The sequence below is a fragment of the Coffea eugenioides genome, unplaced genomic scaffold (assembly GCF_003713205.1).
Source record: "Coffea eugenioides isolate CCC68of unplaced genomic scaffold, Ceug_1.0 ScVebR1_2931;HRSCAF=4055, whole genome shotgun sequence".
In the NCBI taxonomy this organism is placed as follows: domain Eukaryota; kingdom Viridiplantae; phylum Streptophyta; class Magnoliopsida; order Gentianales; family Rubiaceae; genus Coffea; species Coffea eugenioides.
Window position 1 is genome coordinate 3,354 of NW_020863463.1, and position 24,867 is coordinate 28,220.

Here is a 24,867-nt window from a genome sequence, read left to right on the forward strand (position 1 = left end):
GAGGACCAAAATTGGGTTAAGTGGATTGACAATAAGAATGGAAACTGAGGGGGAGGGGTCCAACCCAAATGAGACCCCAACGAATAAATGAGAGTGCTGGTGTGGAATTGTCAAGGTGTGGGGAGCCCCTTGACAATTCCCCAGCTGAGAGAGGTGAACAACCTTTCCTCTCCAAGTATGGTGTTTTTGTGTGAAACTAAGAATAGGAGTAATTATCTAGGAAAAGTAAAAAATATTTTGAAGTTTGATGGGATTCAAATTGTGGAGTCCATGAATAAGGCAGGAGGTATGGCACTTATGTGGAAGGCGGAGGTAAGGATTAAGCAAGTTCTGTGTACAGCTTTTACCATTGAAGCTCACATTAAGGATAACGAGAATAGGAGTGAGTGGTGGTTTATAGGGATTTATGCAAGCTGTGATGATCAAATTCGTAAACAACAATGGAAAATAATCCATTCCAGGAAGCATCTTTGGGGTGATAAGTGGCTAATAGCAGGTGACTTTAATGATATTGTATCAAATGCTGAAAAGTGGGGAGGGAATAGGAGGGAAGAAGGTAGCTTCAAGCATTTTAAAGACTTCATTAATCACAATCAGCTCCTAGAGATTGGGTTTGAGGGTCATCCATGGACTTAGTGTAACAATTGGGAGGGGGAAGGTGAGATTAAACAGTGTCTGGATAGAGGCTTGTGTAGCTTTTCTTGGTACAAACTCTTTCAGCAGGCTAGCTATCAACATTGGGACTCCTATGCTTCAGACCACAGTATACTACTGTTTGACACTAAACCATCCCAAGCTAGGAGGAGGAAAAGGTTTTATTTTGATAAGAGATGGCTTCAACATCAAGAGATTTATGAGGTTGGGGAACAGGCTTGGAAACAAGGAAACGAGAGGTCTAGGATGATAAAGTAACCCAAAAGATCAAATTGTGTAGAACAGCCTTACTAAAGTGGAGAAATAAGGTTCAAGGAAATTCCAAGCTTAAGATTGATAGGATCAAGGGACAGTTGCAGGAGCTCAAAGAATGTGATATAAGTGACAAGAAGGAGCGGGGGAAAATTCTAAAAAGTAGCTTAAGAGAGGCTTACAGAGAGGAAGAAATGTATTGGAGCCAAAAGGCTAGGTTGCAATGGCTGAAGGAAGGGGACAAAAATACAAAGTTCTTCCATACTTGTGTCAAAGATAGAAGGAGGATGAATAGAATAACCCACATCCAGAGGGAGAATGGGAGTTGGACGACAAATGAAGAGGAGCTAGGCACTGAAATTGCATATTACTACACTAAACTTTTCGAAGCTTCTGAGGTGACATGCAGGAAATGTTAAATGGTATACCACAGACTATCTCAGGGACTATGAATGATAAACTTACGAAACCTGTTGATGTGTTAGAAATTAAAGCAGCCCTTTTCTCTATGAATCCTGATAAAGCTCCTGCTATAGATGGGATGCCTCCTAATTTTTTTCAAAAGTTTTGGAACATTATTAAAGAAGATCTGGTCAAGGCTATTCAAACTTTTTCTCATACTGGGCATCTTGTTAAGTCAGTCAATCATACAATCATCTCCCTCATTCCCAAAGTCAAAAATCATACATCCCTTAAGCAGTACCGACCCATCAGCCTCTGCACTACTGTTTACAAGATCATAGCCAAAGTCCTTGCTAATAGACTCAAGCAGGTTCTTCATCACTGCATTAGTAAGAATCAGTCAGCCTTCATCCCCGGAAGGCAAATTCTTGATAATATCATGCTCTCTCATGAGTTCATTCATTATCTTAATAACAAAAGGCTAGGCAAAGATGGTTTTATGGCTGTGAAATTAGACATGTCTAAGGCTTACGACAGAGTTGAATGGAGGTTTTTGGATGCTGTGATGAACAAAATAGGATTCAATGACCGATGGAGGAAGTGTATGTCAACAGTCAGTTACTCTTTCACGATTAATGGGGAAACCAGAGAATATGTGTCCCCCCAGAGAGGAATTAGGCAGGGTGATCCGTTGTCACCATATTTGTTCCTCTTATGCTCAAAAGGACTCTCTAGTCTACTCCACACAGCTACTGAGGAAAAAAGGATAAGGGGTCTAAAACTCAGTAGACATAGTCCTACGGTGTCCCATTTATTTTTTGCTGATGATTCGTTGATATTTTGCAAAGCCGACCCAAACAATGCCATGGAACTCAGAAGGATTCTCCTGGTGTATGAGAAGGGTACTGGACAGATGATTAACTTGGAGAAGTCATCGGTTCTCTTTAGTAGAAATGTGGTCCAACAATTACAATTGGTTATTTCGCAAGCTCTGGGAGACATTCAGATAGTTGCTAAAGGGAGATATTTGGGGCTTCCAATGGTAGTTACTCGATCCAAACACCAGATATTTGGGTACATCAAGGACAACATTCAACACAGGTTACAAAAGTGGAAAAATAAGCTGTTAAGTGCGGCTGGGAAAGAGGTAATGCTTAAGGCAGTAGCTCTAGCCCTGCCAACATACACTATGTCATGTTTCAAGATTCCTAAAAGGCTGTGTAAGGATATAAACTCCACAATGGCAAATTATTGGTGGGGAGAGGTAAATGGAAGAAACAAAATGCATTGGAGCTTTTGGAGCGCGGGACAGAAAAGCTGGAGGACTCGGATTTAAAGATTTAGAGGCCTTTAACATAGCGTTACTAGGTAAGCAAGTGTGGAGATTAATTACTCAACCAAACTTGCTTGTTAGTAAAGTGCTTAAAGCTCGCTACTTTCATAACGAGTCCATTTTCAACTGCAAGGTTCCTGCAAATGCCTCATGGATCTGGAAAGGATTGATGGGGGCAAGGAAGTTTATGGTGGAAGGAATTCGGAGAAGGATAGGGAATGGGAAAAGTACCAATATATGGGATGATTACTGGATTCCAAATGCTCATCTTGGCAAGGTGTCTTCAACTAAACCATAGGGAAGTGTGCTTCAAAAGGTTCAAGACTTGATACATCAGAGGAAATGGATTCGGCCCCTGATATTTGAGACTTTCAGCAACCAGGATGCTGAAAAGATTTTGAAAATCCCCATCAGTTTAGGGTATAGAGAGGACTGTCACTACTGGATCCATGGAACTAATGGTATCTACACTGTGGGGTCAGCATACAGGAAGTTAACTCAGACAAAAATGCATCACAATAAGAAAGGTGGAATGGAGGAAGCTAGTACAAGCTGGAGCAACCAAAGCCACGGACTCTGGACGTATCTGTGGAAGCTCAAAGTTAAGCATAAAGTGAAGATCTTCCTTTGGAAATGCCTTAGCCAAGCTCAACCAGTAAGACATTTAATAGCCAGCAGGACAAAGCAAGGGGACCCAATCTGTAGAGGCAGTGAGGAGAGTGAAACAATTGAACATGTCTTACTCCGCTGCAGCTATGCCTCACAAGTCTGGAGGTTAGCACCCATCCAATGGGATGTAACTCTGGACCAACAAAGTTGCTTCAACAGGTGGTGGACCATGGTGACAGCAGCCAAAGCTCGAAGAGAAGGAAATGACCATCTATCATTAACAGCAAATATCCTCTGGCTGCTGTGGAAAAGCAGAAATGCAAGAGAGTTCAATGCTAAGCAGAGGCAGCCATGGAAAACGGTTCAGAAAGCTCACGAAGAGTGGTAGGAAGCTCATGAAAAATCATCAACATGGAGTACAGAAGAAACAGGAACTCGGCAGTCACAAGTGCAGCTACAACAACAAAGTCACAATTCAGTGATATTGAGACTAGCGATACAGGTGCACAGGGCCAATTCTCAACTTGGTATTGGGATCACATGCGCTGGGAATTTTCAACACCAGTGTCAAGGGTGGGCGCTACATGAGAGAAGTGCAGGACATCAGCTTATTGATGGATTAGAAGCTGTCAAATTATTACTCAGTAAAGCCGCTGTCCACCAGTTTGAAAATATTGAGGTGCAGTTGGACAATAAACAAGTCTTTCATCTCATTCAGAATGCCAAAACGCAGGACATGCGTCTCACAACGCTGCTCGAGGATATTCTTACTTTGAAGGCCTTGTTTCAAATGTGCTCTTTTTGCTTAGTTGATGGAGATAATAATCATTTGAGTAATAGGATTAGCGCTTATGCGTTGAATATCAGTCAAGATGAGGAATTTGAGATTCCTTAGTGCCAAGGTGCACTGACTGTACTGAGTTATCAAGCCTTTGCTTGAATTTGTAAAAATTATCTTATGTTATAAAATCATTTACCGTTTCGGAAAAAAAAGAAAAGAAGAATCCAACTGTTAAAGTACTGCTACTGCATTTGGAAGTTCATGGCATAGCTACATGCTCTCAAGGAACAAAATGCCATACTGAAATTCCCAAAAATTTTTAATGTATTTAGAAAAGGATTTTGACTTGCTTCACTCATTGCAGTCAATTTTAAATCAGATTGCCATAGTCCTTTACATTGATATGGCATTTGGTTTAATTTTGTTTAAAGCAATGCAGTCCCTATTCCCTCATGTCTCGGTTCTTTACTTAAGAATTTGAAGGGTTTTCTTAGACCAAATTCAAATCTCTTAGAATTGTACGGGTGTATATATATATATTTATTTATTTACTATGGCCTAAGGGGAGATTCTAATCCTTACAAGGGGAAAGGAAGATTAAAAAAAACAAACAAAAGAGTTTAAGGGTCGACTCAAAAACTTCATGGTCACCTAACTAGTATCTCTACAAGCTAAGTTGGATTTTGAAGACAAGACTATACAAATTTGTTCACCTGTATTTTAAGGAGGCATTACTAGGTCAAACTCCTTTCAATTTCATGAATTTTGTCAAAACTCCTTTAAGTTCCAAGAAGTTTCATCAACCCAAGTGCAAGAGCGAGTGCAAGCTAGTAGGCAGAATCTCGTTGATTTTTATTTTTTTTTTAAGATTTTCAAACTAGATAGAGATTTTGAACCATCAACTCTTTTCGAACTGGATGCATAAGTGTAATCATAGCAGTATTGAGATGAGTAGAGCTTCGATTTCCTAGGATACATGACATGCTACTCCATTACCAACTCAACTGGCTAATTAAGCTGGTGCTCTCTTTTTTCTTTTTTTGTTCTAGTAGAGTAAGGGTGAGATTTAAGTAGGGAGGAAAAAGGGAAATTAGAACCCAAGATATCTAAATTCTGAGATCTCAATTTTAGTCATCAGACCAAAATCTCATCAAATCTCGTTTTCATTGATAGTTGAATACCAATGTCGAATGGGAATTTAAAAATGAGGATTCTAAAATATAAAAACGAAAAAAAAAAAAGGACGAGGCGTTTCTGGGTAATGGCGACAGATGAAAGTGTAGATTAAGCTCTCAACCACGTTTGAATTGTCTTTGTTCCCTTTGGGGGAAGATTTCTGCACTTCTTCTATCATTATTGCTTGTTCATAAGATTTTTATTTTTTTTTCCCACTTGTTGAAATGGTGTTTCGGTTATTGCTTGAATTGGAAGAGGAATGATTCAAGCAACTATTATAAGGTGGAAAAGTGACGGATCCTTATGATTGCTCCATTTCAAGAACACGAACCTATTATTTCTGATACATGTTTGAGACAATATAGCAACTTCTTATGGTTGCATTTGATTTGAAGATTCGAGATTGAGACGCCGGTTTCTATCTAAAAACCACTTCAAGATAAATTAATCTATAAAACACAGTTAATTTAACACGATTAAATGAACTTTTAATGCCATGCAGTAACTTATATGGTAAATCCTTTTGGCATGTGTCCATCCCTCCTAATTCCTCTTGGTTTTGAAGGAAATTGCTTTAATCGAGAGAAGATGCTTAGCAACACATTTAAGCTGTGTTTGATAATGATCAAACTATCCATTTATGATTTGATAAGTGGCATCCACATGGGGAAGGAACGAGTTGGGTAATTCAAGAAACGAAATGTAAAAGAGATATCCTGAATTTGGGTCTTCCAACTTACACTTAAAAAAAAAAAAAAAAAAGTGGCATCCACGTAGCCCTTTAATTGATTACTGTGGAATTGATATTCTTCAATAATTTGGTAATACTATGAATGCACGATTAGTATCACCAGTGATGGTGATTGGATCTGACCTCAAGGAAGGAGGAGGTCTCAAAAGGTTGAGGGTTGACACATTCCCTTTCTGTTACTTGTCTACCTTTACCTCATGTACATGACTCTTTTTACTGGATGTTGATTAAAAAAGATAGTTTCACAAGTATTTAGAGGTTCCATGGTTCTAGTTAGTGAGGCTCAAAGGATACATTCTCATGCATGCATTGATAGTCTAGTTGGTATGTAAAAATAGATTAGCAACAAAGGACAAATTAATGAAATGGGGAATAGTAGTGGATGGATGGTGTGCATTATGTTCAAGAGGAAATGAATCAATGGGCATCTCTTTCACTTGTGATTATACTACTTGTCTTTGGGGAAGAATACAGTAGTAGTCTTTTTTTGTATAGGAGAATATATGGGCGGTCTAATGAACTTCAATGGCAGATTCAATATATTCAGCAAGACACTTTAATTAACATAGTGCGCAAGCGTGCTTTTACAATAACAATTTATTCGTTGTGGAGAGAAAGGAATAGAAGGATTTTTTTTTTTTTTTTTTGGCAAAATGGCTACTATTGAATTGCTAATTCAATCCGTTGTGTAGAATATCTAAAGCATTGTTGCTAGGCGGAGAAAAGTTGATAGAACCAAACAAATTGGAAATTTTGTTTAGAGTGAAATTTTGCTCCTGAAATTTTTTCTGTTAGCTAGAGTGATTAGTAGTATAGTATTAGTTATATGTAGTCAGAAAGCTATGTACAGTGGATTACTTTTTTTTTTTTAATGTAAGCAGGAGGACTCGAACCCGAAATCTCTTACATTACACTCCCTCTCCGTACTCGCCCAACCCAACCCTTCCCCTATGTACGGTGGATTACTTTGTGTACTCTTCATGCTTTATTCTTAAATAAAATTTTTAGTTTATTTGCAAACCAAAAAAACACATATATGGTAATTTAGCTGAATTGAACAGAACCAAATTGGGAGATGAATTTTTCCAACGAGTGAACACCCATTAACACACCTAATATTCACTTAACCTACTATATATATACACACATACTAGCAATTATTATTTTCTCTTGCATTTATATATTTTTTCTATTTATTCTTGTCTACCCTCCCTTATATTTATTTACATTTCCTATTTAATCTTATATTTCTAAAAATATATCACCTGAAATACATCTTAAAAGAATTTCAAAAAATGTTATCCAATTGCTTGTTTAGCACATGCCAGATAATACCATTTCTACTCCTTATAGTATCCAAAAATAGGAGCTACGAGAAAAATGCGGACATAGAGGGCAAAAATGAAAACCATATAACACTGAAAATTTTCCAATAATTCTAGATTTGAATCCTCCACTCATTTATGTGTACCCAGTAATAAGTACACCAGAAAAAAAAAATATGATCAAGCTACCCTTGGAAACTCTTAACAGTTAACGGGATGGTAGTAATTCCATCTGTTATAAACCGCAACTTTGCTGGACAAAATGACAAGGAACTCACAGGACCTACTATAACAAATCGAATTGTTGAGTCAGCGTAACTCGCTATTCTCCGCGTTTAGGGCATTCCTTGCTCTCAACACCATTGAGTCCCAGTTTATTTTGAAAAGTCTTGGCAACATTCCATCAACCCAGAGCCAGCATTGCTCTTCGCTGCCGGTTTTGTTAAAATATCCCACTTAAATCTCCGTCATTAATATGTCGAAAAAGAAAGTCTCCACCAGTTGCCGACCTAATGGGATAAGAGTAGTATTCAGACAGAGAGCCCTCAATGGATGATGCATACTAATATCTTCTCATATTTTATTGGAAACTTCAACCAAAAAGCACAAAAACTCCCAAAAATTTCAAAATCTCAAGGCAAATAAAAGAATATTTAATGTTTGATGGCCTAAAATTAAAAAAGAATAAGTTCATTTGGATGTAAAGAAGCGGGAAAAAAAATGCAGCTAAGCTATTGGACATCACTAGAGACTACTACCTCTTGACCATGGTTTGAAATTAGACGCAACAAGCAAATAAATAGAAGATAGGAAGGCAGGAACTGACCGCAAAAACCACTTCTTCAAAGATATCTTACGTCAATCTGATACAGGACTTCTGGCAGCTTATAAATTAGATTCTTGATTCAATGCTCTACAGGAAGTTTCTTTGAAATGATCCCGAGGAAAACCTAGAAGACAAACCCTGAGCCATGTTTTCAGCATCCAATTTCACACTTTGCCGTCCCGCTGTCAAATCCTTCTCACGATCCCATGGTCTCCATGGATGCTTTCCCTCCCATTCTTCTTTAACTGGTTCCTGCTTGGATTTTTTCTTTGATCGATTTTGAGCTAGCTCTTGATGCTTGTCTACTAGTGACTTTGACCGCTTCGATTTGTTGTATTCATCTACCAAATGTGCATCTGAATTGGATCGTTTTTTTTCTTGCTCATTTGAAGCAAGTGCTGAAGCCTCATTATAGGCTTCCAAATAACTGCAATTGCAAAAGTGCATTAGTACCAAATGTCCAAGACCTCCAAGTCCAAGAGCATCATTTTCATCAGAATTCATACATACTTCATTTTTGCTTTCTGGGCTCGGTCTGATGGTGTGTCAGTCCAGACACTAGTATCCCCGCGCCCCTCCTTGGAGCTTCTGCTGAATTTTGTTGATTGCATGGTCATCCCAGGCTGAGAAAGACAAACAAACAGCAGATTTTAAGCGCAACAACCCACACTAAGAATGATCGAAGATAAGGGTCAAGTTCCAAGCTAGAATATAATGTTTAAGGAAGCACCAAACAACGATCAACAGCTGTCAATTCTACGGGTATTACATATGGTAACAGACTTCAATGATGTATACTTGGATCATTGATAAGGTATCCTTTAAAAGCCCAGACCATCATGGCCAAAAGCCATTTCAAATTACCAGCAAAAAAAATAATGCCATCCATAGAAACCCCATGCCATGGTCACATTGACTTATTTAGAGGCAGAGTGGGGGTAACATTTTGATTACTACTTAAATCAGTCTATGGTATCTTTTTTTTCAAAAAAACAATTATCTCAAGTAGTAAGTTCATATGTAATTACACCAAGGTATACCTTTTTTTAACAAATTACAATTTTATATCCACCAAATATCAATCAACATTCTCATCCTAAATCACATTTGTACTCCACAGCCTGCATTCCATTTATCAGAATTCAGGTCAAGTCAGTCATGGAAAATAACTAGACAAATAAGCATAAACCCAGTGCCAGAGCACTAGTCCACTACCGGCATTAGCCCTTTCAGTGTAAAAGCCTAAGTCATCTATTGTTCAGCTTATTTTATCATTATTCGCACTAACACGTTATTCTATTAAACTGAAACTGGTTTGAGCTCTATTTCCAATATGAGGACTTCAGCATGCATCAGAAGCTGTCTTTGGCCTGCTTAGTGATTTCTCTATTATAAGGCGTCTATTTATTAAGCAGGTACAGCATTATTCGTGATTCTTATCTTCTCCACCTTTTCATAAATTCAAAGTGAGAACATATTCAACCGGAATGATGCTAATAATATAAAGAGGGAAGAAAAAGGTCCTTACTTTTCTTTCAGGAGGTAGTGTTGTCATCCATTCATCTCTTTTAGGTTCCACCTTAGCCTCCATGTCAGCTAAAAGTATATCATCACCCTCCATTGATATACCTGCAGTTTAAGTGCTCTAAGAATTCAGTGTGCAATGATAAACAAAATATTTTGTTTCTTGGATATATGAAGTTTTCATGCACAAAATCAGCCCAGTGTGCCTCCTTTCAGCAACAAGAAGCAGGCTAGTATTACAAACTAATTTCCTTCAAAATATACTGTGAAAGGCTTTAATCCAACTCTCCATCCCATCAATAGCTTAACGATGAGACAAGCAAGACAGTAACCAAACAAATATCCACAGTAACTAGATTTACAACAAAATAATCAACAATCATTCTCAAATTTGGTCAACACAGTGAAAAACAAACAACTAGAAGTAACTGCGACATAATAATTGCACATCTGAAGCATAAAAGAAGAGAAAATACTCTTGTATCAGTCTTCAGCTAATGCTAAAACATTTTAGCCTTGTGAAAGATGAGTCACAGTGTAGAAAGGCCCTTTTAGGGTGCATTTCCTTTTCACGACCATAACATAATTGCATACAGAAGACATACAGCAGGAAATACTAGGGTGAAAAATGTACAATAAAATCGATCCACCACATGTCCTGAGTCTTCAGCTTTCTCTCGAACATTTTATGCTTCTAAAAGATGGAAAGCCATACTATAAAGAGGCTACATGGCGGCAAATAGAATATGTGAAAGTGTATGTAGAACAAAATTCAATTGTAATTATATGGAAAAAATGTCTGTGCAAAGATAGCTCAGCCATAAATAAGCTTTAGTCTTCAGCTTTTAGTCACACATCTTAGAATCGTGCAAGATGAGACAGGGCATAGAGAGCCTTAGAAGCAAGCTCCATCCTTTTGTACCATAACTTGATTTTAGACAATATAAAGTATCAACTACTAGTACTGGAAAAACTAGAGTCAACGAAACGTAGCGCAGCCTCAATTAATCTTAAGTGCAAGGAAATTCAGAATCAGTAATGTCTCACTAGTCCAATTATTCTTAAATGATTTTTCTAAAGCATTATCACTCCCCAACTGTCCCTCCATTAGGCAGGAATATGGTAGCCCAAACAAAAGTTTGGGATCCAATTTGGAGTTCTTTAATTATAAAAAAAAAAAAGTGTTATTTGTTGCATTTAATCATCCTTTGAGCCAGTGATCCTTCAGTCAGACAAAGCAAAGCACATTGGTTCTCTTGCCCTGATGAAATATGTAGTTCTGGACATAAACCCAATATATTCAAATTCTGGAATGGATTGAAATTATCATCTTTTCTTGTTGTAATAGTAAAGGCACCACAAGTGTGAGGCGACCAAATATGCATGTCAGAGAGAAAGAGAGGCAGACAGCACATTTTCTTATGCGACCAAAAAGAACAGTGATCATAATATTCCCCAAAAAACAAAAAAAATAAAAAACACTTACCTTGCAAACGTCTCCAGTGTGCAGCTTCTTTCATTGCTTTCAATTCCGCCTGTATTGATAATAACCTTTCTATCAATAATACGATTGGAAAGGAGAAAGTACATTGAGATTGCCAAGATCACTGCAAAAAATGTACCTTGAATTCCTCTTGTTCCTCTTTGAGCTTTATTTTCTCATCCAATGCTTTTCGCTATAAAAAACATGATGAAGTGGAAACAAAAGACAATATCAAATCTTCTTCACGTAAAGTTACATGCAGTAGAAAATACAAAGTCCTGAAACTACATCAGATAAAAAGATATAAATACACGCAAGGTTCTTCTCAAAAATAATTCGCACAACTTATGAAACACAGTAGAAGCAACCAGTGACGTTTATCAGCTATCTCATCCCTATTACTGTCAATGAAATTTTCACTCATTGGCAAAGGCGCTTAGTTAGATGTATTCAACAAAATGACAGACTGAAAAAATCAAAACTTCTAGCAAGTAAAAGAGTGTTACAAGGTGCAAGAAAAAAAAGTTAAGTTTCGTAATAGTTCCCCTTATTTTTCCTTCAACAAAAACTTTGGGCCAAATGCTCCATCAAAACCACATCACTGAAAAATCATCACATAGCTAAAGTAGAACGCCATGGAGAGCAAGAGTGAGAGAAAAAGACAGAGATCGTGTAGAATGTACCAAAAAGTAAGTAATAGAATAAAATTCTCTTGAAGCACTACTATTGTACAACACTCACTTTATCTGGATCCTGCAAGTCTTTAAAAGCCTTGTTCAACTTCACAAATGCTTGGTGGGCCTGTGGATGAGAGCATTTGTCCGGATGTACCATGAGGGACAATTTCCAGTACCTGCAAGGAGAAAAAGAAGACCAGTTGACATATAAAACAAGTCAAAACAATCAAATTTGTCAATCTCAGACATCTAGCAGTGGACAATCCAGCATGCATTTGCAGAAATGCAAACCAAGACCCCACCCCGCAACCCCTCCAACCCTCCCCGCCCGACAAAACAAAAAAAAAAAGAAAAAAAAAGTCAAGAGAACCTCCCATACCAAGATCTATACAAGAGGCATAATTATACTGCCTCGCAATACCATATTTTCTGCATAAAAGGATAAGTTCAACAAGGATAACTATCTCCACATCCTGAAAGTTGTTGTCTTGATGAGGCGGAAGCACAAAACAAATCAAAAAACATCAATCGTGTCAAAGTTATAGGTTTCTTAAGGGGGAAAAAAAGCAGGGAGAAGGGGGGGGAGGGGAGTTCATGCCTAAGACAAACTTTATATGCCTGCTGGTTGAGTCATTCCCTTGTAAGCAAGAACTTTTTTTTTTGCCTAACAGATTGGAATTCTATTTGCAAGTAACTAAACCAAGGAAACTACTAACAAGACGATCAAGCACCAAACTAGAAAAGGAAATTTAACCCAAGTCCTGAAATTAAACTATAGCAACAGTCACATAACCAATCTACAGCACATGACCTGCAATTCTTTTGCATTTAGAAACAGAACCAACAGTAGATATCATGGTATATAGTCTCACAAATAGACTGGTTGAGTCCAAAAATGTTGTAGTTCATGGATTAAGACAATTTTTTACACCAAAAGTATTCTTGTAGACTTCATGTCTTTCTTGAGGATTGCATAATAAAATCATGCAGCAATGCCTAAAGTTTCCTCGAAGAGATTCCTAGTTCCTGAGTCGTTCTCATTATCAATCTTAAATTCTTGTGGTTTCTCTTTACTTTTCTATTCATGTCTTGTTGAACTCTATTCCTCAGTTTTTCTGCCAATGCATCTAAAATGACTGTCAGCCTACCAACAGTTTTCAATGCTGCTTCTTAACGATTATATCATTCACAGAAAATTGAACAGTCGCATTCCAATAGATCCAAACAACACATTTAAAGGTAAATTTTAAAAATACAGACAAGAAGGTACCTTTTCTTCATGTTTTCGGCTGACATATTCTTGTTCACTCCCAGAATATCATATGGACTATCCACCTCAGCTCCCATAATTCTTGTAATCTGGCAAATGGAAATAACAATTGAAATGAAGAGATAGCATCCCTGATTCAATGACAGCATGTAAGCAAATGCATTATGCCCTCAACACCCTCACTGTAAATATGTATCACCATTTTTATGGAGACTGGCCACGACAAAGATAAAATTCCTGCAAACATACATTTCTACTATATTAAACCTATATCTTTGTTACATGCAATATGCAGCAGCTAAAGCATAAAAGAGCTGCACTATCCACATGACAATAAATTTTTGACTCTTTTCGCATTAAAAAAAGTCATACCAATAATGAATGCAGAGATAGAAAGGGAGACAGGGAGGGGGGAGAGAGAGAGAGAGAGAGAGAGAGAGAGAGAGAGAGATGGAGGGAGGAAGAGAGAGAGAGACTGCACTAAATATCTTTAGAAGCTCTTCAAGCTTTATAATGTGCTTAGAATACTTGCATATTAGTATTATTTTCAAGGTTCCGAAAAATGCAATGTGCAGGTACACTGTTCTTAGCCAAAACAGACACCATAAAGGGGAAACCAAAGGAAATCATCATTTGCAAAGCTTCCACAAGATGGACTAAAGAAAGACCCATATGTACATTTTCAATCAGCAGCTATCAATCTCTACATATATTCTACCATGCATTTTTTACACCCTGTGCAGTTAAGAGACTAGAATTCAAGTTGTTGATAACAGAACCCTTTTCTGTTGGTAAAATATACTGTGACAAGTGCTTAAAAACTCTATACTCAACCTACAAAAATAGATATGTGTAGTGGTCAACAAGTTTGACATACTCAATTTGATCATGGGTCATAAAAACTTATCGAACCTACGTAACATAGCAATGTTACAAAAAAACTCATGACATGAGGTAATGTTTATTGCATGGTATGATAATAAGAGCAACATGCATAAGAAACCTAAAAAACAGCACAAGCGTGAAGAATTTGTATCCTTGTGATGGAACTAGCAAAAGGTCTTTAGAATGCCCTAAAACAGAAGCATACAAACCAAACAAAAACTGCCATAAAAAAAAGTACAAAATAAAGAGACTATGGGATGATGAAACAAGGGGAAGAATTAAAATCTGTTAATGGTGACAAATAAATATGTATATGGAGTGAAATATATACAAAAAGGTACCTCTTCAAATCGTTCTGCTTCATTTGATGATTCAACTTCAGAAACAAAAGCGGGGGGAGGAGGCCCTATAAACAATTCAGAATCGTCCACTAACTCAGCCTCTCTAATTTCAACCATCAATAAACATAAATAAGTTAGCAATGTTAGTAGCTTCAGAAGTTCACCGTAAGATGGCAAAAATGCCTAAAAGCTTGACTTCCACAAGGAAAATCCTTCTACAGAATACAAATGCAGCCATTAACTCTTAAAATTATAAAATTCAGCAATACCTCAACTCAGCTTCTGCTTCAGTTAATTTGGCTGCAGCTGCAAGTAGTTCAGCAGATGGCATTTCAGGGCCAATTACCCTAAAAGAACAAACAAATTTGAAAACAATGGATTCAGAAACTTAAAGAAACTAGAATTGTACCAAAAAGATGAAATTTATTTTGCACTTATAGAGAGTATGCTTTTCAAACTTTTCAATGCATATCAAAGCAGGCACACCAAACCGAAGGACAACTCAAAACAAAAAAGTTTTGAAAGCAACAATAATACAGCATAGTAAGTTAACATCACGCTGCATATAACATCACATAACTCAAAAAAAATATTTATTTGATTAAGCAAAGAAAATAGGACCATAACCATTTCCGAATGCTTGTTCAAATATACCAAGAAAGCAGCAAATTGGATATGCTGCAGAATTTGTTACACAAAAATAAAAAGGAAAGTTGGATAGTTAAGATATATAGCAAGGATATCAAGATACCTTCGTCTAGGACCAATGGCACCTTCAGATGATTTAGTCATGTTGGCATCTGGTCCATTTCTGCCATCTGGTGATACCGAGAGCAATTCGTTCTCCAATGTACAATGATCAAGCTGCTGCTTTGAAGACTGTCCATAGCCATGAATGACAGGTCTACAAACCTCCAATGTAGGATGGCCCTCTGATTTCAGTAGAAAGATATTATCACCAGTTTCTTTAAGGTTCAGACATAGAAATAGCCTTCTCAGGAGCTTCACCAATGTTTTTTCTGACAATCCCCTTATATCAACTGCTTGACCATCATCTATCATGTGTAGAAGCTGGAAACACAGTATTTTGCAATAAATTTAGTATCATTCACTAGAACCTTTATCCTAACCCATTACATGAACATTTCTCAAAAGGGTGGCACTTCAACACAAAATAAAACTTTTCCAGCAAGCCATTATATGGAACACTTCCTAAGAGGGGGCGGTTCAACACAAAATTTACAAAACAGATGCAATTGTTTTAGCACAGATCAACCATAGTAAACAGCATTTGTACAAAACAAAATGAAAAGGGTAAATTTGGCACATAAAGTAGTAGATGTTCACAATTGATACTGTTAACTGTTAAGAAAATATAAGTATTCTTGTAGATAATAAATTAGTAAGGGTATTTTTGTAAATAGTTTGTTAGGGTTGTACTCCTATAAATACTAGTTGGTCACTCATAATATAGTGACTAGATGTTTTCCTAAGTCTATTACCTATGCTCTTAATCATCCTGGTTGGAGATTAGCTATGCAAGAAGAGATGTCTGCTTTGGAACAAAATGGTACTTGGGATCTTGTCCCTCGTCCTTCAGGTAAGCCTGTTGTTGGTTGTAAATGGGTGTACACCATAAAAGTGCAGCCTAATGGTTCTATTGATAGATTGAAGGCTCGGCTGGTAGCTAAAGGATTTACTCAGGTGTATGGAGTAGATTACTTAGAAACATTTTCTCCTGTTGCAAAGATTACCTCTGTTCGTCTTCTTATCTCTTTGGCAGCAACTTATAATTGGCCATTGCATCAGTTGGATGTGAAAAATGCATTTCTGCATGGAGATTTGAAAGAAGAGGTATATATGGAACAACCTACTGGATTTGTTGTTCAGGGGGAGAATCCGCGGTTGGTTTGTCGTTTGAAAAAATCCTTATATGGATTGAAACAGTCTCCGAGGGCTTGGTTTGGCCGGTTTAGTAGTGTTGTCATGGAGTTCGGTCTGACAAGATGTGGAGTAGATCACTCTGTATTTTATCGGCATTCTAATGCTGGTAAAATTTTATTAGTTGTTTATGTGGATGACATTGTGATTACAGGTGAAGATGTTGTGGGGATTCAGAAACTTAAATCCAATCTGCAGGCAAACTTTCAGACAAAGGATTTAGGTCATCTACAGTATTTTCTGGGTATTGAGGTAGCTCGGTCTAAATATGGGATTTATTTATGTCAAAGAAAATATGTACTCGATATGTTGAGTGAAGTTGGGATGTTAGGTTGCCGACCTGTGAATACTCCTATGGATCCCAATGTGAAATTAGCAGGAGATCAAGGTGCATTACTTGATGATCCTAAGCAATATCGAAGACTTGTGGGTAAATTAAATTATCTCACTGTAACGAGACCTGACATTTCGTTTGCAGTGAGTGTTGTGAGTCAATTTCTTGATACCCCTCGTACTAGTCATTGGGATGCTGTTGTACGGATTCTCAGATATCTTAAGAGTGCTCCTGGAAAAGGGTTGCTGTATCAAAATCATGGACACACTGATATTGAAGGATATAGTGATGCAGATTGGGCTGGTTCTGCCTCAGATCGAAGATCGACCACAGGATATTGTGTGTTTGTTGGTGGTAATTTAGTGTCGTGGAAGAGTAAGAAGCAAACAGTTGTATCCAGATCAAGTGCAGAATCTGAATACCGCGCTAACACTGTGTGTGAGTTGGTTTGGTTGAAGAGCATATTACTTGAACTTGGGTTTGAGCATAAACAGCCTATGAATTTAGTGTGTGATAATCAGGCGGCTGTTCATATTGCGTCTAATCCAGTGTTTCATGAGAGGACAAAACATATTGAAGTTGATTGTCATTTCATTCGAGAGAAATTGCTTGACGGGGTCATCAAGACATCTCATGTACCGTCTGTAGATCAATTGGCTGATGTGTTTACCAAGAGCTTAGGGGGCTCTAGGGTGAAATACCTTTGTAACAAGTTGGGTGCTTATGATATATATGCTCCAACTTGAGGGGGAGTGTTAAGAGAATATAAGTATTCTTGTAGATAATAAATTAGTAAGGGTATTTTTGTAAATAGTTTGTTAGGGTTGTACTCCTATAAATACTAGTTGGTCACTCATAATATAGTGACTAGATGTTTTCCTCCCAAGATACCTGTTAACATTAACCAATACAAACTGTCCGAATATTCAACAGTTCAATAGACAAATTTCAACAAAACTTCAACTAATAAGTAAACAAATAGATAACCGCTATACCTGTTCCAAATCTCCGGAGACAGCAGGAAACTCCTTCAAAATACATTTGACAACGTCCTCCGGATTCTCCAATCCAGAATCATGATCATCCCCATCTGACCTAGGCAACGACTCTGCCACTTCGGACTCATCCGAATAATATTTATCCTTCTTTCTCCTCTCATACTCCTTCGATTTGTGCTTACTACTCCGTTCCTTTTCCTTTCTTTTCCTCCTACTGGATGATTTTCTGTCTTTCCTCGAAGAGGATTTCCTAGGACCCCTATCGTCGCCACGGCAGCATTTGTGGCTTCGCTTATTATCATCATCCTCTTCGGAAGAAGAGGATTGAGGTGATGATGATGAAGCGTCGTCGTATTTCTCTTCATCTTCTTCTGTATGGTGCTTTCTTCTGCTACTGCTAGTAGATTTAGCCATGGAAACTGGAAAGAACCGAAGAGTATCGAATGTGTAGTTTCGAAATTGGGAGTTGAATGATATACAGAGGACCTTAAATTTAGGAATATAAAATTTGGTTAATTACATTTACCTACCCTGTGGTTCAGTCAATCTATGAATCAGGCCTTAAAGTTTAATCAAATAACAAAAAGGATCCTTAAAACTCAGAATATTTTGGAAGAGAAATAATATGACTCAAAGGGGCAAGCTTATATCGATTGTCCTAATTAATGTCAGAAAATGGAAAAAAATTGGGCCAGCCACAGAGTAGAAATGTCTGATACATCTTCACATAATAAAAAAATAACTAGAACTTGTCCAGTTTATTGATTTGACGCATCCAGTGATCTACTCATGGTAAAGAAGAACACGCAAATGCTGAAGATCTCAAAAACTTGTGCAGACCCACCAGATTGTGCACAACAAAATCCAATGCATCTATCTCTCTTTGTACATGTGGCAAATAGTAGCCAAAGAAGCCCAGAATAGATATCTCTCAAACACAAGTAGAATCTATTAAAAAAAATATATTCCAGTAGAAATTTAGGGTATCAGCAACTAACCATGAATTACCAAGAAGCTAGGTCACTGAAACACCAGCCTATTTTCTTTTGGTACGTGGACCAGTTATTAAATAGTAATCTAACTTTAATCTTCCAAAAAATTTTGTTCATTCTTTCATCAATAACAGGGCTCAGGAGTGCCCGCAATATCCTCAATTATTGAGGAGCCATTTAAGATTTTAACATTGATATTGGACACACAAATGAAGCAAAAGCAAATTACAGATGCCACAAGGGTGCAAAAGTCCAGAATGCTGCAAATTAAGCTTCAGCTATTCCACAAGACTTTCCACCTTAAGAAAAGGTGATAAAAGGACTCTTTTATATATTGTTCATCACATTGGCTGACACAAACATTCATAGTGAGATGCGTGTCCTAAAAACAAAACCCAATTTTATGCATTATCTGATAGTCATATTCAAGCAAACTTTTCTTTTGTTCCTTCCCAAGAAACACAATGTCATACCAAAAAAATGAAATTCAAGGCAAGTTCCTCCTGCAAAATTTTCTTCGATGTCGATAATCCCACCAAATAATTCTAGAATTTAGGTAGGGGAAAAAATGCCAACCAACAGTATCTTCCACTCAACAATCAGTTTATCATCACAAACCTTGTATGCGAAATCTTGAGTTTCAGTGTCACAAAATTTCAATACAGATGGAATGACATCATCCTCAACAAACTACAAGCTTCCGAAAGACATAATGACACATGCAAAACCTGATCACAGAAAACCATAATTGTTTGGCCTATAACCAATTCATTTTTCAAACACATTTGCTCAAATTTTGAGTACATTTTTAACTGCCATTTCCTATTTCTAGAATTAGAAACGAGTATCAATACAATAAAGGTAACATAAGCACTAATCCAACTCAAACTACATCAATCACAACATCAGAATATGGAGATTATAACATAATAAACAGCACCTTTCAACCATCAGATACAAGATTAAACTTTTTGACAGCAATGCTTTACAATCCAAATTCATTCACGAAAAAAGAAGCATTCTTCTCGGAGTCAAAAAGATACAGGACAAAGAACATAACAAATGAAAATCTAAATCACAATATGCTAGCTCCTCACCACTGACCGTGCGGGATTAGAATATGCTCCTGATAGCCCAAAGATCAATTAAAGTGCCCCATTAACGTGTCACAACACCAATTGCCTAATTATTTACACTCTCCCCTTCCTAAAGAGGGAAATCCATAACTTCTGCCGTAAGACTAAAACAAAAAGGCTAAGATAATCAAACCTTGCTCGATCAGATATTTTTCACAATCCAAAGAAGCAAAATCCATAACTTTTCCCCCAGGCACAGGAAAGAACATTTCCCTATATGTCTTAATAAGTGAAACCCAAAAAGGAAAAGCAACAAATGACCAATAAATAAGTCGCCTTTTAGAATCAATCAAAACAACCCAAAGATGTAAAAATAAAAATTAGGCACTTCCACCCAAAAAATAAATAAAACTAATTTTGAAAAACCCACCAAGGTAGTACCTTGCAGAAGGAATCACTAGAAATTATGGTAATAACAGTAGAAATAAGACTCGAGTCACCGCCACCGTCAGCTAAACTGTTCCTGGTCGTGCTCAAAGGGACAGACCGCATGTGCTGATCGTCGCAACCACTTTTCCGAACAACAACAATCCTCCGATGATGACTCTCACCTTCCCTCTGTTGCCTCCCATGCATAATAACATTCGACTTTCATTTTCCCCAATAATACCATTAATTCGTTCTCATCCAGCCACCATCAAATCAACTTCTTCACATTAAGACCTTTCTTAATTCCCCCGAAATACACAAATACACCATTAGAACCAGTCCAATTCGCAAATTCCCCAAGAACCTAAGCAAACCCCCAATTCAAAAAAAAAAACCCTAGACTTTATCACACGCCCTTCAAAGCAACAAAACCCTAGATCGCTCCCAATTTTAATCAAACCCTAATTTCTTCAACACAATTCCACTCCTGCACCTTCAATTCCCTGATCTGCACAAATCAAATTCCAAAATCCAATATCTCAGATCCAATTCATTCAATAACCACACAAACGCATATATCACGCAAATTATACAATAAAAAAGACATAGCAGAGAAAGAAAGCAGACCTGAGAAACAAAATTTTGGATTTAGAGAGAGAAAGTAGTAAGATATAAATAACGGAGGGCTAAACAAAAAACCGAAGACTTTCGCAATAAAAGACTGACGAGAAAACGAGAGAGAAAAAAATATAGAATTGCGAGAGAGAGAGAGAGAGAGAGAGATAGCGAGGATTGACAGACGGCAAAAGAGAAAGGAGTTGTACTTCGGGGTACCCCTCGTGGAGAAGAGAGGGGATTTGGGTATGGGTAGTTGGGGCAGGATTACGTTAACATCAAGCCTTGTAATCTTCTTGTCTTGTTACACTATATTCATTTGTGTGTGTGTGTTTTCCATTTTTTTTAAGCTATAATTGTGTGTGTGCGTTTATGCGGGTATTTTGGAGCTTTTGGGCATTTATGGTCGGTGGGGAAGAGTTACAAAAATTTATGATGGAGGTGCATAAATTGTAATACTTGTTATAATTACTTGTAACTAGAATTTCTCGAGGATATGAATTGATGTATGTGTGTTGGTTTAGGGGATATATGGTGGTGCTAAAAGTTGGACTTACTTACATGTTTTATTAGAAATTTGATATTTGATACGTTTTCTTTCATCTAATATCAAAGAATTATTGATGGGTTATGGAGTTCTCGAGTTATCTCTGAATGTAGATGGGATGTCTGATAGAAGACGATTAGATTGTTAAATCATTATTTTTCTTTTTTTTTACATTATTTATTTATTTATTATTTATTATTATTTTTCTTTTTAGTAATAGAGTAGAAATTCTAATGATTGGAATTGGCTGAAAAATCGATCGGTATGATTTGTTTAACGAAGTCTAAGGAGGATTCCATAAAAATTCACATGAGGTGGCCAATTTGCATGGAAGCTCACACTGTGTGTTGTAGACACCAAATTTTTGCCAAATTTTTATGTTTTATTGATTATTTTCTATTTGATGAATCATTTGTTTTCTTGTATTTTAAGTATATTTTGTCTCATTTTGTAGGTTTATCTTAAAAAAAAAAAAAAAAAAAAACCAAAAGCCATTTGACAAAAATCCCTTGGTTCCTTCCTGAATCTCGGGGACTGACAAAAAAAAAGGAAGTAGCGCTTTTGGGGGCTCAAAAAGACAGAAAAATGACTCCCTCAATTCACTCTCTCGAGACACACACACGAGGGAAATCAGACAAGCAAAGAAAGAAAAAACTATCTCCCTGACTCTTCTCTCGGCTCTCCCAGACACAACAGACAACAAAAAAAAAAAAAACTCCCTCAATTCCATCTCTCGGCTCCCTTTCCTTCTTTCCTCTCAATTCAGAAAACACAAAAGAAAGGCTCCATTCGGCTCCCTCTCCTTTCCCAATATACACACACAGAATCAAACACAAGAAGGCAAGCAATCGGACGTGAGGAGATTGGAATTTCATCAGCAATTTTACTAAGGTCATAAGAGGTATCAACACTTCCATTGAACCATTTCCCGTTTTTTTTATCATATTGAATTCATGTATTATTGGTTGTTCCTGCTGTTTTCTTGTTGTTGCTGTTGGTGTTGTTGAAATTTTGGGGTAAAGCCATGAATAAACGTTAAGAAAAAGAAATGGGCCTGTGAATGCATGTTAAATGTTTGTGAAAATGACAAAACGAAAAATGAATTAAATTAGTGAACATTTTGTGCTTATTTCTGGTGAAATAGACAGTTGTAGTTAGTATGTGGTTTGAAAAAGTGTTGAATTATTTAAGTATTTTGAAGTTTTGAGCCTTTAAAGGCATTGAAATATTTTCTTTATTTTTGGGGCTGTTTTGATTTAATGCATTCTTTTGTTGTTGTTTACTTGTCTAACTAGTATTATAGTTGTATTGTAGAGGTTATAAGGAGTATTGTAATATATTTTCTACGATTTTTGGTGAAGGTTTAAGGGGTTAAAAAAAAAATAAAACCGTGACTGTTTTTTGGCCATTTGACCACTTTTCTTTCCTTTTTTGTAAAAAATAACTCCGGAAATGGAACCTACGCGAAAAATCGAGTGGGGAGGTGTATTTTGAGGATTTTTGGTGACCGGAGAGGTCACCGGCGGTGGCGGTCGGCGGCGGTGGCGCCACCGGCGGCCACCATGGCCGCCAACTGAAGTAAGCTTCGGTTGGCCAGAGGAGGAGAAGAAACGAAGGAAGAAGAAAGAAAGAAAAGAAAGAGAAGGAGAAAGAAAGAAAAGAAAAGAAGAAAAAAAGGGGTTTGGGCCATTTTTTTTGTTCTGTGGGCTTGTGATTGGGCTTTAGTTTATTTTTTCTTTTGGGTTTCGGTTGGGTTCGGAGGTTGGAGCCCATGAATTTTTGGCTGGGCTTGAGGGATAAAAAGACAGGCTGGCCTGTGTGTTTTAGCTTGGGTTTTCAGTTGGGCTTAGGTAGCTTTGGCCCAAGTAAAATAAAAAGATTGGCCCGATGCCCTTTATCTTGCCCAGATCTGGTTACGATTTGCACTTTGGCCCCTGATCTTTGGAGTAGTTTTATTGTAGCCCAGAACATTTTAAATTCCTTTCACCTAGGTCCTTAAAATAATTGCATTTTGGTCCCTGAATTTTATCTTTCATTTAATTTTGACCCCTAAACTTTGGAAAAATATAATTTTTGTCCCCAAAGGTTTTTCAATCTTTGCAATTCAGTCCATGGTGAATTTTGACTCTCTTTGTTATGATTGTTTCTTTTCTTCAATAACTAATTATGTTACTTTAGAATATACTTAACTTGGAATTTTTTAGATTTGCTTAAATTTCTTTACGTCTGACATATTAGTGTGAGTTTAGTACTTTTATTATTATTGTTTTTTCAATTAAATTGGTGCCATGATTCTTTTGTTCATTGTGAGTATAAATAGGACAATTTGACTCCATTTAGTCACCACTTCAAACGGGAGGTACCCCTATTTTTATTATTTCAATGTCAATTACGTGCTCTTATGTGCTCTTATGTGTTCCTATGTGTTTATATTTTTATATGCTTTATTTATTTGATTTAAATATTCATTTAAATTTTCTTATATATGTTTTAGTTAATTTTTTACAATGATTCAAGAGGCATTTAAATACCTCAAAAATGTAATAGATAGGATAATTAGATTTGTTTTATTATATTTTTCCCTTCTAGATTGTAGTTAGGCGCTCCCCGATGTAATAGATAGGTTGCGTGTTTATGTGGCTTATGTGTTATGTGTTTTATCCGCTTTTCTTAGGATTTTGGCATCTAGATATTATGTTTACGTGTTATGTGCTACGTGCTCTTATGTGTTTATTTATTTTGATTTATGTTTTATTTGTTTCACTGTGAATTGTTAATGCATGACGTCACCACACTAGTCCAACGCTAGTTGTGGTTTCTCCCTCCGCTTACTTGCTAGTCCAACGCTAGTAAGGATTTTCTGGAAATGGGCTAGTCCAACGCTAGACCCTTTAGGTTGTCTTGCGCTAGATTCATCTTTGTGTGCTATTCACTACATTTTTATGCATATTTTCATTTTTAGGATCTTCTCTCATTTGTATGATATTCTCTATTATATTATCCCTTACCCTCTATAGGTACTAAGCATGTCATTTAGAATCGCATCTCATTTAAGTTAGTTCATTTGCTTGTTCATGTTAGGATAATTATTTTCAAACATGAGAAATGGGTGATTATAACTTTTTAGTTTAAATACCCCATTAATCCTTGTATAAGAAAATTAGGTCACGAGTTTTTGTCTCCCATACCCTTTATGTTGCATTCCCCTTTTCTTTGGTCACTTATATATATGTATATAATTTAATTTCTTTTCTTTTATTTTAATTTCACCATTTGCGTACTCGTGACACTTTCAAGGAATCATTTTGGCCTTCGCAATTAATGCGATTGGTCCAATTAAACCCTTGAATGAACATTTTGTCCCTTTCGATATTTTTAGATTTGCATCCATGTAGAAAACATCCAAACATGATAAAATTAAGGGTTAGAGTAGGAAAATTTTGACTAAATCTCGCAACTAGCTTAGACTAGGTTGAAAGGGTGCCTTAGGTTTGAGTTAATCGAACCTTTGCCTTCCCTTTCTTCAACCGTGACTCCCGAATCTATTTTCTCTTGTTTTCAAAGACCTGGAGTTGTCAAAAAGGGTTTTGATTTATTTTATTTTTGTCAAAAATATTTTTTTGGGTGATTTGGTACACCAAAACTC

At 36.8% G+C, this 24,867-nt stretch overlaps 2 protein-coding genes across 5 annotated transcripts; one reads left to right on the plus strand and one right to left on the minus strand.

Annotated features, from left to right (window-relative positions):
- The first annotated feature begins 1,354 nt into the window (after positions 1-1,354).
- Positions 1,355-4,145, plus strand: LOC113757300. Its single transcript, XM_027300659.1, has 4 exons — positions 1,355-2,572; positions 2,775-2,918; positions 3,024-3,634; positions 3,761-4,145. Exons 1-4 carry the CDS (start codon positions 1,355-1,357, stop codon positions 4,143-4,145), a joined length of 2,358 nt encoding a protein of 785 aa, XP_027156460.1.
- Positions 4,146-7,356: 3,211 nt separating this feature from the next.
- On the minus strand, positions 7,357-20,836 carry LOC113757299. Of its 4 annotated transcripts, none has more exons than XR_003466243.1 (14): positions 20,687-20,836; positions 20,072-20,567; positions 17,560-18,048; positions 15,041-15,360; positions 14,559-14,636; positions 14,290-14,392; positions 13,064-13,152; positions 11,858-11,969; positions 11,256-11,309; positions 11,120-11,168; positions 9,638-9,738; positions 8,620-8,732; positions 8,141-8,536; positions 7,357-7,792 (listed from the first exon to the last, which is right to left on the minus strand). XR_003466243.1 is itself a non-coding variant. In XM_027300658.1 (13 exons), exons 2-13 carry the CDS (start codon positions 20,264-20,266, stop codon positions 8,197-8,199), a joined length of 2,043 nt encoding a protein of 680 aa, XP_027156459.1. In that variant the 5' UTR covers positions 20,267-20,567; positions 20,687-20,836; the 3' UTR covers positions 7,926-8,196. The 4 variants fall into 4 exon arrangements, 1 of the variants encoding a protein (XP_027156459.1); XR_003466242.1 differs by having other exon boundaries at positions 8,110-8,536; XR_003466244.1 differs by lacking the exon at positions 20,687-20,836 and having other exon boundaries at positions 8,110-8,536; positions 17,560-17,981; positions 20,072-20,156.
- Positions 20,837-24,867: the final 4,031 nt, after the last annotated feature.

Excerpts from the sequence above, each read along its gene's own strand:
- LOC113757300 (XM_027300659.1), top strand. The coding sequence starts at position 1,355 with ATGAATGATAAACTTACGAAACCTGTTGATGTGTTAGAAATTAAAGCA. Across the intron at positions 2,573-2,774 it reads CAAATTATTGGTGGGGAGAG|GTTCCTGCAAATGCCTCATG; the intron begins GTAAATGGAAGA and ends TTCAACTGCAAG. Across the intron at positions 3,635-3,760 it reads CAGAAAGCTCACGAAGAGTG|GGCCAATTCTCAACTTGGTA; the intron begins GTAGGAAGCTCA and ends ACAGGTGCACAG.
- LOC113757299 (XM_027300658.1), bottom strand. The coding sequence starts at position 20,266 with ATGCATGGGAGGCAACAGAGGGAAGGTGAGAGTCATCATCGGAGGATT. Across the intron at positions 14,637-15,040 it reads GCCATTGGTCCTAGACGAAG|GGTAATTGGCCCTGAAATGC; the intron begins GTATCTTGATAT and ends TTGTTCTTTTAG. Across the intron at positions 14,393-14,558 it reads GAAGCAGAAGCTGAGTTGAG|AGAGGCTGAGTTAGTGGACG; the intron begins GTATTGCTGAAT and ends GGTTGAAATTAG.